Source organism: Stegostoma tigrinum, chromosome 12 (assembly GCF_030684315.1).
Source record: "Stegostoma tigrinum isolate sSteTig4 chromosome 12, sSteTig4.hap1, whole genome shotgun sequence".
In the NCBI taxonomy this organism is placed as follows: Eukaryota; Metazoa; Chordata; class Chondrichthyes; order Orectolobiformes; family Stegostomatidae; genus Stegostoma; species Stegostoma tigrinum.
Genome location: NC_081365.1, coordinates 75,935,174 through 75,948,718, shown reverse-complemented (window position 1 = coordinate 75,948,718; position 13,545 = coordinate 75,935,174). Strand labels below are relative to the sequence as shown.

At 46.4% G+C, this 13,545-nt stretch overlaps 1 protein-coding gene across 4 annotated transcripts in view; it reads right to left on the bottom strand.

Annotated features, from left to right (window-relative positions):
• Positions 1-13,545, bottom strand: part of enox1 (ecto-NOX disulfide-thiol exchanger 1) — a 193,999-nt gene that overhangs the window by 155,486 nt on the left and 24,968 nt on the right. For 3 of the 4 annotated variants that reach the window (XM_048541460.2, XM_048541458.2, XM_048541462.2), the window contains exons 2-4: positions 11,814-11,951; positions 5,144-5,317; positions 150-356 (exon numbers count right to left, since the gene is read on the bottom strand). In XM_048541460.2, coding sequence (XP_048397417.1) covers positions 150-356; positions 5,144-5,317; positions 11,814-11,951 — 519 coding nt within the window. The remainder of the gene's footprint in view (positions 1-149; positions 357-5,143; positions 5,318-11,813; positions 11,952-13,545) is intronic. The other variant, XM_048541459.2, reaches the window with a different exon arrangement.

Sequence of the window (13,545 nt, the reverse complement as noted above, 5' to 3'; positions counted from 1 at the left end):
GATATAACCGGGTGGTCATAGCGCGAGCCCCGAACCTCCGATCAAGTCGCGATGACAATCTCGGGGAAGAGCTGCCGAACGGTTATCCCCCTTTGAGACGAGTGTGAGGGGATCAGTGGGGCAGGAAGATGGCCGAAGAGCTGACGCACCTGACAGGTAGATGGCTTTGTCCACCATGAACTCTTCGGCGAAGCGGATGTGGCAGAAGTTCTTCTTGCTTTTGCGGATGGCCGTGATCTCGCCGCACTTCTCGAAGACTTCGCGGATCTCATCCTCACCGGCGTTCTCCGGCAGGCCGCCCACAAACACCGTCTTGCAGCCGGGTGGGCGGTCGCGAGTGGCTGGCGGGGGCAGATCTGCAAATCGAGAAAAGGAACAGCACGAGGCTCAGCTAGACCCGTGGAATCCCTGCCGTGTGGAAGCAGGCCAGCCGGCCCGTCGAGTCCATACTGACCCACCCATAGCTGCATTCCCTGCGGCTGGACACTATGGGGCAATTTAGCCTGGCCCAATCCGCCCTAACCTGCCCAGAGAGGACCCACGCAGACACGAGGGAAGAATATGCAAACTCCCACACAGAGACACAGTCACCCAAGGCTGAAATCGAACCCGGGCTCATGGTGCAGTGAGGCAGCAGTGCTAACCACTGAGCCACCCTGCAGCGAGGAATATTGCTCAAAATCCACCTCCTGTTACAACTGGGCTTCTCTCACCAAGCTGTACCCTGCATATTCCTTATGGGGGGTGGGGAGGGGGTATAACCCAGAAAACCGTATTGACTTGCCCCCTGTCCTGTGTCACTTTGAAATTCTCAGTGAAAATGATTCTGCTTCTGTTCCGAGAACCAAGACAAATGCTTTTAACCTGCAGCGCCTGGTGATGATCGAGGATTGTCGAATAATGTTATACCAATTACCCACTTGGCTGTTCTAGAACAATGGGTGCTGCAGTTATTCATGAAGCAAGCAGCATCGCAGTCCTCCAGAACAAGAGAGTGAGACCTCACTTGAAATCACTGGGCTGTCCCATAACAGCAGTCCATTCCCACTACAATGTAATTGCTCGGCTGTTCAAACATTAACAAATGGGAACATTACGTTGTGATAGCGATTGCATGGATGAGGTTCTACATTTCTCTCGTGTGAACAGACTGGTACATATGTTCTTGAGTTGAGGTTGATCCAGTGAGTCAGTGCACTGATTTATTTCACGTCAATTCCAGAATGGCATTTTCACAGTGAGATTCAGCTGCTTCCTGTGACGATACTGCGTCTTGTCCTGGTTTCTTTTAGAAAGTGACTGGGGGGACAGTTTGTCTGAGGATAAAAACTTGAGGCCTTATGTGTTTTTTTTTCTGAGAGTTAGAACAATAGAAGCAGCCTGAATGGGTGTGCTAAAGCTCCTACCCACAGTACCAGGGCCTTGACGGGGTAGAAGCTATTTTCCCCTCTTTTGGTTACAGCCAAAAGCTGGAGGGGTCTTCTCCTGCTACAGGAACTGCACGTGAGACAAACTGATTTCTGAATTTGCCTTTTTGCCAAAGCTGTGTTTATGGGATTTTACTTGGTAATAGTTGCTGTATCTGCTATCCTGTCTAGTTTTCCCATTATGAGTTAAGTTATTCCAAGTTTCTCTTTTCATTTGTTGTATTTTTAACCATAGAGTTTGAATTGTGTTTCGTTTATCTTTGAGTAGTTTGAACAATCGAGCCGCATCTGGAATACTTTTACTTTTAAAATTAAAAAAAAGTTAGTGTCTCGGCTACATTCTTAAAATATTTTGGGGGAATCTGATCTAAACAAAGTAATCAACATGGAATTTTTTTTTACATTAAACATACAGATCCTCTGAACTCAGTAGCAGTAGCATTAGAAAATGAGAGCTTTCTGTGTTCAGTCTGAGTGTATAGGACTTAAACTGGCCTAGTAACTTCTGGAGAGATAAACAGACAGAAGCTAATCCATCTCTGATCGCTTAGCACTTTAAGCCAAGGATAGGCTCACTTAGTTGAACACAATTATCTGGATGGGTGCAGCTCCAACAACACTTAAGAAGCTTTTCATCATCCGAGACAAATGAGCTTTTGGTTTTGAAAAGGATAACTTCATAGTTGCTCTTTTTCACGAATCTATGTCCTTTCCACTCCTATTTGTTCAACTTATTGTCAGCCATTCCCAACTCACGACTTCTCAACATTGGCACCGCATCCATGAACATCTGCTCTCTTCACCACCAACACTCAGTAGCAGCAGTGTGTACTATCTACAAGATGCACTGCAGACATTCACCAGAGATCCCCACACAGCACCTTCCAAACTCATGACCACTTCCTTCTAGAAGGACAAGGGCAGCAGAAATATGGGAACACAAAGATCCCCTCCAAGCCATTCACCATCCCGACTTGGAAATATATCGCCGCCCCTTCACTGTCGCTGGGTCAAAAGCTCCCTCCCTAAGGGCATTTTGAGTTTACCTAGAGCATGTGGGCTGTAGTGGCTCAAGAAGGCAGCTCACCACCACCTTCTCAAGGGGGCAACTAGAAATGAGCAATAAATGCTGCCTCCCACATTTCTTTGTACAGTGCAAATAAAAAAAACAGTAATTCACTTAGCTCACAACCCTTTCTTTCTGATCATAGGTCATGAGTGTCACAGGAAGTGGGATGGTATTTCTCGCCCTTTCACAAAGGTCTTGAGAAGCTAGGAGTTGTGGAGGGTTAGGGGTCAATAAGTTGAGCAAATGGGGGCAGAAAGGACATAGGTTTGCATGAACAAGCAGCTGTGAGGTTGTCCGCTTGGAACCCAAAAAAATGTCAAACCCACAAGTAATTTCTAAAGTGTCAGAGACTCGTCAGACTGTCGAGGGGATTGATGGCGAACAGGCAGGTACAGAAAGCAATCGTAAAAAAGGTTAATGGTGTGTTGGCCTTCATCGTAACAACCTTTTTCTCAATATCCTGATCAAGTCTCTTGTGGGCATCACACCTCAGGAAGAAGATAGTTACATTAACAGGGGTTAGCTGTACAGAATTGTATGTAGGGTCGAGCATTTAATTACAAGGACAGATTCCATAAACTTGGTCCACATTCCTTGAGTTTAGAAGATTGAGGAGTGATGAGGTTGTTGACTTGCTCGCCGAGGTGGCATGTTTTCCTTCAGACGTTTTGTTACCAATGCTGGGTAACATCATCAGTGAGGCCTCCTGTGAAGCGATATTGTTCTAATCTATTCAATTCTATATGTTTGTTGCTTGCATCACTGGTGGAGAACTATGCCCAATGCAGTCAAAAAACATATACAGTTGGACCCCATATACAAACCCACTCAGATCAAAACCAGAAATGATCCTTCTCACCATAACAGATCAAACAATATAAATTCCAATTGGGGTAGAATAACATCGCTTCATCGGAGGCTCTACCGATGATGTCACCTGGCTCGGCGACAAAATATAAACAAGCCAGCTTGGCGAGCAAGTCAACATCCTTATCCATAGCCAGAGCTACAAGTTTTTGCCAAAACTTTAAATCTGATCAAACGTTAAAAGGATTTGATTGATATTTGCTCTGACGGAGTAAACCAAAAACAAGGGGGCATAATCTCGTGGGTGGAATTGGGTCATATAGGAGCAAGATAAATTCTTCCACACAAAAATATAAGGAGCACTTATTCTCGGATTAATCCAGAAAAGGTCCACCTGTTAATACTGGGCATGGAGGGGCTGTCTTATCACTAGAGACCTGTACTCATTGGAATTCAGAAGAGTGAGAGGCGACCTTATTGAAACATACAAGATTCTCAGGGGAGTTGTGGTTCTCAGGTAAATGTGGAGAGGTTATTTCCCCTTTGTGAGAGAGCCCAGGATCAGAGGGCATTACCTGATATCTAAGACAGCGATGAGGAGAAATTTCTTCTCTCAGAAGGTAATTCATGAACACAGAGGGCTGTCAAGGCTGGGGTCATTAAGAATATTCAAGGTTGAGGTAGATTTTAAATTGCAGGGGAGCCAAGGGTTACAGGGAAAAGGCAGGGAAGTGGAGTTGAGGATGATGAGATCAGCCACAGTTTCATTAAGTGGTGGACAGAGTCAATGGGCTGAATGGCCCACTACTTTTCCTATGCCTTATGGCGTTATGGTCCTCCCAAAAGATGTTGGACTAGATTTCAAGACAAAGGTTGATACACAAGGGTACTGAGAGATAGGAACAGCAGTGGGTCAAATTAGAATAGGTCAGTTATGATCGCAATGTGGCAGACTAGAGGGAGTGACTGTTTTAAATTGTCTTTGGATGTTCCTGTGGGCCTTGATAATGGAGAGGACTCTGCAGCAAACTACAACTATATGATCTCAGGCCCAGACTTCAGCCTGATCGACTAAGCCATCCAAGGAGTAGACTGCTTCAGAAGGATGGCAGACAGTCTGTTCCCACTCTGATAATGTTCATGCTGGAATCTAAACACATCAAAGACTTCTCAACTTTTGTTCCTCCCAGGTAAAGCTAGCATTATGGGCCAGACCAACCCCCCTCAAAACATATCAAGGAGAAAGCCTACATCCTAACTTTTATCTTCTTTAAAGGCAAGTGTGTTCCAGACGTGATTCAATTGTAAAACTAAGCAAAACACATTTTATTCTTACACCACAGTTAAAACACGTACAAATAAAAGAACAGGCATAACTTTAACTCTTTTCAAAGACTTAAATAACATTATTTAACTACTACTCATCAACTGTTCCAATATAGCAGCGTTCTATAAACACACCCTTGGCAAAGGCATATTCAGTGAAACAGATTTTTCTCACTTGTGATCTCCTCCAGTTCAGGAGAAAGGAGAAAATGACTGAATGACGCTAGCAGCAGAGGCTGAGTTGTATCTAGCAGTTTCAACTCCAAAACCCCTAACTTCAATAACTGAAAGCACAAACTAAAACCCTGGATCTGTGTGAGCCTGGCTGCACCCACTCATGCTTCTTTTGTCTAGTTTAGTAAAAAAAAGCTATTTATTCGGATTGCCATGGAGGATTCACCCCAGTACCAGGTTTTCAAGACTCCTGTCCAAGAGTAACAAGACAAAATAAATCCCTGCTTGCGGCACATTTTGTCACAGACATGTCAGCGCTGTACCTGATGGTGGGACTTACTTGGATTGGCGGGAAAGAGGGTACAGCTTGTGCAGTGGATGATTTCTTTCATAATGGATAAACCCGGAGGGGCTGCCGGTTGCAGCAGGCTGATGCCGGTCATCATCGGGTTGACTGGAGCCATTCCTGTCATTAATCCAAGGCTGTGGTCAAACGCTGGAACACAGATGGGATCTGGGAGACACAAGAAAGCTCCTATCACTCGCTCCACCAGTACTTTGACTCTCAGACACTATTCGATAAAATACCCTGCAAGGCGATTGACATTAAGGGGAGGTGCTGACATGTTAGTAACACTGCGTTAGTAATCCAAAGGCTCAAACTTAACTTTCGTAGAATTCTTCGAATCTAGAAGCAGGCCACCCGGCCCCTTGAATACACACCGACCCTCCAAAGAGCATCCCGCATACCCTATCCCTGTAACCCTGCATTTTCCACGGCTAACCCACCTTTGTTCCTCCCAGGTAAAGCAAGCATTGTGGACTGAATCAATCCCTTCAAAATATATCAAGGAAATTGCCCAGACCCTAATTTTTATCTTCATTAAGGGCAAGTGTATTTCAGAAGTGATTGAATTGATAAAACTACTAGGCTTTAAGCAAAACACACCTTATTCTTACACCATGGTTAAAATACAAACAAATAAAAGAATAGGCATAACTTTAACTCTGTTCAAAGACTTATTTATTGGACAATTTAGTGTTGCCAATCCACCTAACCTGCACATTGTTGGACTGTGGGAGGAAAACCAGGGCGCCCAGAGGAAACTCACGCAGTCAAGGGGAGAATATGCAAATTACACACACAGTGTGCCTAAGGGTGGAATTGAACTGAGGTCCGCGGAGCTGTGAGTCAATAGTGCATGTGCTGCCCCAAATTTAAGCTAATAAAGTCTGGATTTAGTTACAGGTGACCATGACAACTATCAGCGCTTTCCGGGAAACACCCATCTGGTCCATTCACATCCTTTAGGGAAAGAAATCTGCCAGCCTTACCCGGTGTGGCCTACATGTGAATCTAGACCCACAGCTATACAGCTGACACTAAAATGCACCTCACTCAATTCAAGGGCAGTTAAGAATTGAGTGACAAATTCTGCCCTAACCTGTCATGCCTGAGAGAGAATAAATTTCACAAAAATGCTTTACAAGTAAGGGTTTCAGCTTGAACCCTCCCTTGATGGGGGCTCTGATTCAAGAATTAAAATACTAGGTCAACTCTGGATAACAAAATTAAAATAACTCCAGACAGGCTGGAATTCCATCACCCACTCACCCTTATTTACATGTGGAGGGTCTTGGGCACTGATTTGGCTTCCCCCAAGCCAGCTCTTAAAGTGAGCGGAATCTCTGACACTCCTGTGAGCCAGGGCTCCCTGACTGGAACAGGTTAGCAGCCCCACTCAGGGAACTCATATTAGCAAAGTGACCTCGAGGGAATAACACTCGTACCAACTTGGCAACGGTCAGGAAAGAAAGAACCCACGTTTATTTAGCGCCGCATTGGAACCCAGAACATCTCCAAGTGCTGCACAGCTGACAAACTGATAAATTATAGCTATCTTACAAACTGACATCGTACTGTCTACCTCGAACTGTTCGAATTGCCAGCGTTATCACTGCTGTGGGGGTGAGAGGTGGGGGAGATATTTTCAGTGGAATGGGTTGGAGGAAGGGTGATAGGGAGGCAGGGATGTGTCACATCGTGCAGATTTCAACAAAACCCTTGGAACACGTGCTCACGTAGGAAACACGGCAGCCAACGATGTGCACAGCAAGCTGCCAAGAACCAGAATGGCCAGAAACTTTGTGTCAGTAATGTGGATTGAGAGGTGGATGTTGATCAGGGCACCAACAGAGTTCCCTTTGAAATAATACCAGGCTATCGTCCATTTCAGAGGCCTGGTTTAAGGCCTTATCTGATAGACAGCACCTGGTACTGCACTGGGTTCCCACAATACACCTGCAACATAATACCAAACCCGTAAAGTCATACATTCACAGAAACAGACTCTTCAGCCCATGCTGACCAACTTTCCCAAACTAAACTAGTCTTGTTTAATAGGCATTTGGTCCATATCCCTTTAAAATGTACATATTCATGTAACCCACTAAATGTCTTTTACTTGTTGTAACTGTGCCTGCAGGCCCCACTTCCTCTGGCAGCTCACTCCATACAAGCGTCACCCTCTGTGAGAAAAAGTTGCCCCTCAGGACACTGTTAAATCTCTCCCCTCTCGCCTTAAACCTATGCCCTCTAGTTTTGCATTCCCCTACACTGGGGAAAAGACCATGCCTATTCACCTCATCTATGCCCCTCTTGATTTTGTAAACCTCTATAAAGGTCACCCCTCAAACTCCAACACTCCAGTTGAAATCATCCCACCCTATCCAGACTTTCCTGATAACTCAAACCTTCCAGTCTCGGTAACGTCCTTGAAAATTTTCATTGCGCCATTTCAAGTTTAATAACATCCTTCCTATAGCAGGGCGACCAGAATTGTACACCGTACTCCAAACATGACCTTACCAAATGTCTTGTACAGCTGTAACATGACATCCCGACTCCTGTACTCAATGCTCTGACTGATGCATGCAAGTGTGCTCTGTATTTTCTTCACCACCATGTTGTGACACCAGTTTCAAGGAACCATGTACCTGCATCCCTCAGTCTTTCTGTTTGGCAACACTCCCCACGCCTCTACCACTGACTTTGCAAGTCCTGTCCTGGTTTACCTTTCCAATATATGATACTTGGCAGCTATGTAAATTAAACTCCATCTGCCATTTATCGGCCCATTGGCTCAATGGATCCTTTTGAAATTTTAGATAACCTTCTTCACTGTCCATTATACCAACGAAGCTGGTGTCACCTGAAAACTTACCAAATATGCCTTCTATATTCTCCTCCAAATCATTTCGATAAATGACAAGTGACAAATGACCACCACTGGTCACAGGCCTCCAGTCTAAGAAACATCTGCTCCCCCCCGACTGTCTCCCACTGTCAAGCCAATTCTGTATCCAAGTGGCTAGCTCTCCCTGGATCCTATATGATCTAACTTTACTAACCAGTCTACCATGCGGAGCCTTGTCAAAGCCCTTGCGAGAGTCCAAGTAAACAACATCTTCACCCATTCTCTTGGTCACCTTGTCAAAGGCGCTACATCAGGGAGGAGACGCAGTGTGGCTCTCTCAACTGTGTAGATCCACAACAAACGGGGAGCAGGGACAGAGCCTGTCCACCATTGACAGTATGAAGCTGGGTGCTAGCATTACAGCCAGGCAACATTAGTTGTACTGCCAGACCACATCCTTCTGGAAATCACTCGGCTCGAATGCGGTTCTCCCAAATCTCTGAAAGTTCTCTGTTAACACAGGGCAACACAACTGTGGGAGTGCTTCCAGGGTAGAGGACACAGCGAGTGCAGAGGAGTTTAATCAAAGTGGGTCTTTGACCAGTGAGGTGGGCTGAGGGGCCAGGGTGAGAGTCAGAGTCAGGCCCCAGGTCACCGTCACTGGGAAATCACACTGTTATACAGGCACAGAGGCAGTTCTGTTTCGATCTAACGTTCAGCTGCTTGCTCCTGGTGCAAGCCGGTTGGAGAGCAGGATGAAGTCTTCTCGTGGTTGTTACTGATTTTTCAGCAGGCACAGCAAGAGACCACGCCAATTATAACAGGGACATGAGAGCACGAGGGTGGCTGCTCCTGATGTTAAGCTGGCTGCGAGAGGGCCTCCAGAGGAGGGTTGGGGGCGGAATGCCACAGCTACTCCCACGGACTCCTACTGACTCCCCCTTGACCCCCTGCTTCCTCTTGATCTCAGAAGAGGACCACTCTCTATCCCTCCCCCTCCAACCGATACCGAGCTGCCTCAGACTGCCGGTGTAGGTACTGTTAACATTACCATGATGATAACATGGCAGCTCCACGCTGAGGAATCACCAGGCTCCTTGCTCAACGAGGTGGAGCTTGCAAAAGCTCACTTTGAAAGGGTCACCTGTTGTATTATGACACCGATTCTAAATCAGACAGGCTTGTGCCTACAGATAGTAATACAACATCACAACCTTCCACAGCATAAAGGTAGTGGTCTCATCTTCAGTCACTCTCTCAGTATTACAGACGTAGCATTAAGTGACCAGTCAGTCAGTTACATGTACATAATGTAGAGTAACTTCAGTGGGCACAGAACTGGGACTGTTGTCTTTAAGTCTATGATATTGTGTAGATAGTTACTGCTATAAATAAACTTCAAGATAGCTGACTCAACCAAGAACCCACCTACCTGTGGTATATGTGAACCAATACATAGAAAGCCACAAACCACATCATCATCCACCCAGTTTCTGCTAGATGAAACCTATCTCCAGTGTGGTTGTGGTTTTTCTATCTTGAGGGGATTATGCAGTGCATGAGGCGCCTGGTTTCACTGCAGAAGAGTCAAACAGGACTTGCAAAGAAAGAGTTTAATCACTGCCCATTTACTTTCAACAGTGTTAGTGTCACTGAATCCCCCACTACCAACATCCTGGGATTTATCATTGGCCAGAAGGTCAAATGGACTCAGAACATAAACAGTGGCTACAAGAGCAGGCCGGAAGCTGGGAATCCTGCAGCGAGTAACTCCCCTCCTGACTCCCCAAAACCTGTCCATCATCTACAAGGCACAAGTCAGGAGTGTGATGGAATACTCCCCATTTGCCTGGATGGGTGCAGCCCCAACAACACTCAAGAAGCTCGACACCATCCAGGACAAAGCAGCCCGCTTGATTGAAACTGAATCCACAAGCATCCACTGCCTCCACCACCGACGATCAGAATGCACTGCTGCTACCATCTGCAAGATGCACTGCAGAAATTCACCAAAGATCTTCAGACACCACCCTCCAGTCCCACAACTACTTCTATCTGGCAGGACAAGGGCAGCTGATGGATGGGAACATCCCCATGCCATGTAGACTGCAGCGATGCAAGAGGGCAGTTCACCAGCTCCTTCTCAGGGCAACTAGAGACGAGCAATAAATGCTGACTCAGTCAGCGACATCTGGGTCTCATGAATTGGAGAAGAAATATTGAATAGGCTGGGCCTGTGACCATTGAGGTTTTGAAGACTGAGAGGTAATCTTCTTGAAACGTACAAGATCCTGGGGGGACATGACAGAGCGGATATTGAAGGGAAGTTTCCCCTAGTGGGAGAGACTAGAGATAAGGTCCACAGTTTAAAAATATGCAGCTTTCCAGTTAAAATGCAGAAGTGCTTTTCCTGAGAGGAATTCTGTTCCTTAGAGATCAGTGGAGCGAGGGTCATTAAATATATTTAAAGTGGGGGTAAGAGGGGAGATTTTTCTCAAGCCCATTCCCCCCACTGTAGGAGAGTTGAAAGGGTTCAGAAAAGATTTACAAGGATGTCGAAAAGGTCGGAGCGTTTGAGCTGCAGGGAAAGGCTGGATAGTCTGCGGCTATTTTCCCTGCAAGTCAGAGGCTGAGGGGTGACCTTATAGGCATTTATAAAATCGTGGAGGGCATTGATAGGGTAAATAGACAATCTATTTTTCTTAGGGTAGGGGAGTCCAAACCTAGCAGGTTTAAGGTGGGAGGGCAAAGATTTAAAAGGGACCTAAGGGGCAACTTTTGCACATAGAGGGTGGTGTATGTATGCAGTGAGCTGCCAGAGGAAATGGTGGAGGCCGGTACAACTACAACATGTAAAAGGCGTTTGGGTGGGTATATGAATAGGAAGGGTCTAAGGGATATGGGCCGAATGGGACCAGATTAAATTAGGATATCTGGTCAAGAAGGACGAGCTGGATTTAAGGGTCTGTTTCTGTGCTGTACATCTCTCTGACTGTAGGAGAGAGTTTGGGATCTTCAGTGTGCTACCTGAGAGGGTAGAAGAGGTGGATTAAATTGGTAAATTTGAACAGGAATTGGAACTTTCTCTGAAGATGAAGAATCTACAAAATGATGGAGAGAAGGCAGGAGAATGGTATTCGATAAATTTCTCTTTTAGAGAGCCAGCACAGACGTGTCGGGACAAATAGCCTCTTTCCATGCTGCCACCACGCCACTGGTTCATCCAATGAACCATGGAGATCATTATCGAGCTGCTGTGATCTACTACCTTAACTGATAGAGAAAACATAGGTTGTAGCTTAATTCACACCTTAAACTGAAACATACATCAGTATTCGAAAGTCACTAAGGTACAAAAGGAGGCTAATGAGCAAGACCACACTAGCATGGAGCATCGAATCCCTACAGTGTGGAAGAAGACATTCAGCCCATTGAATCCACACTGACCCTATAAAGAGCATCCCATTCAGACTCAAATTCCTAACCTGTCCTTGTAACCCTGCATTCCCATGGCTAATCCACCTAGCCTGCACATTCTTGTACCCCACGGGCAATTTCCCATGGCCAAACCATCCTAATGTGCACATCTTTGGACTGTGGGAGGAAACCCACCCAAACACGGGGAGAATGTGCAAAAGACACACACAGTCAGCAGCCCTAGACTGGAATTGAACCCAGGTCCCTGGAGTTGTGAGGCAGCAGTGCTAATCTCTGTGCCGCCCAATAGAAGGCTAAGACATTCTTCTCAATTTGCCGTCTCTGCTACGGTTAGCGCCCAGAGCTGCATCAGACAGGAAGATCGAGCAGCCTTACCTGATACCAGTGGTGGGCCAGTCAGTCCGACTGGTGTTATCCCCAGGTTGTTCATCGCAGTAGCCCATGCTGTAGTGTCAGTCACATTCATACTGATCTGACTGGGACTCATGACTATGCCTTCCAAGCCCTCTGTTCCTACAGGGGGATGTGGGGTCGGGGCGAAATGCAAGGAGGGAGAGAAAATAAATACACAGTGACAACAACACAGAAAGAGACCATTCAGCCCACCAAGTTGATGTTGGCTCTGTACAGCAATCCAGTCAGTGCCACATTCCTGCTGAAACAGAATCAAAAATTGCTGGAGAAACTCAGCAGGTCGGGCAACATCTGCGGAGAGAGAAACAGAGTTAACGCCTCAGGCCCCGGGCCACATTCCTCAGAACTGGCCGCAGCTGGGGAAACGTTGGTATATATACTGAAGGGGGGGTGGGGGGGGGGGGGTGATGGGGGAGCGTGAACGATAGGTGGAGATAGAGCCCAAAGAGAGAGAAAAACAGTTGGGCAGGCAAAGCGGTGGGTAATGGTCAGTCTGGGAGAATGAATAACTATTAATGGGGACTAATAGTGACTAACAGTGGGTTGTGTGCAATAGCAAACCATGTGTGTAGGGGTTGGGGTAAGGGCATGGGAGAAAGAAGGAGCCTCAAGCCTTAAAATGATTGAACTCTATGTTGAGTCCAGAAGGCTGCAGGGTCCCCAAGTTGAAAATGAGGTGCTGGTCTTCGAGCTTCACTAGAACACAGCAGCAAACCTGAGGCAGAAGCCCGAAACGTTAACTCGGATTTCTCTCCACAGATGCTGCCAGGCCTGCCGAGCTTTTCCAGCAACTTCTGATCTGCAGCTCTTTGTTGTTTGCCCTTGCAAGGTGATTTCCCCCTGAGGTACCCATCTAACTTTACCCCTAGAGTCATTCATAAAATAACTAAGGACAGATCGGCCTCTGGGCTCGAAGATGAAATTTATTGTGTGGCGGCGCGGTAGATTGCACTCAGCCCAGGAATTGTTCCATTATAGTCACCGTTGTGCCTCTTGCACCACTTTGTACTTTTACATCCCCTGTCATGAAAATGACTATGAAGACTGATGCATCTAGCAGTGAGCCACTGCTAACACAATAATTTTTATCTGTGGGAAAGGGATGGCACGGTGGCTCAGTGGTTAGCGCTGCAGCCTCACAGTGCCAGGGATTCCAGTCTCAGGCAACTGTCTGTGTGGAGTTTGCACATTCTCCCCGAGTCTGCGTCGGTTTCCCCCAGGTGCTCCGGTTTCCTCCCACAGTCTAAAAAAGTGCAGGCTAGGTGGATTGGCCATGCTAAATTGCCTGTAGTATTCAGGGGTGTGTGGGGTTATAGGGGGATGGGTCTGGGCAGGATATATTAAGGGGCAGTGTGGACTTGTTGGGCCAAAGCGCCTTTTCCCATCATGTAGAGAATCTAATCTAACCTCTCAAGTCACCCTGGGGCTGGACCCCTCTGCTTAAGATCAATAGATGATCCTGAAGATATAGACTGCTCAGAGCAACTCACAATAACACCACCCCCCTCCTGACTGTGCCTCAAGGGAACATGGCTTCCAAGCGTTTGCATTTAAATCCTTTAGACATAAAAGGTCAAACTTCAATTAACCTTTTTGATTCATGCTTGATAGCTGTTCACTGCATTTTAATGATCTGTGCAACAGGATACCCCTCACCTCTTTGGGCTCCCACTGGCCTGAGCTTTCTGCAATT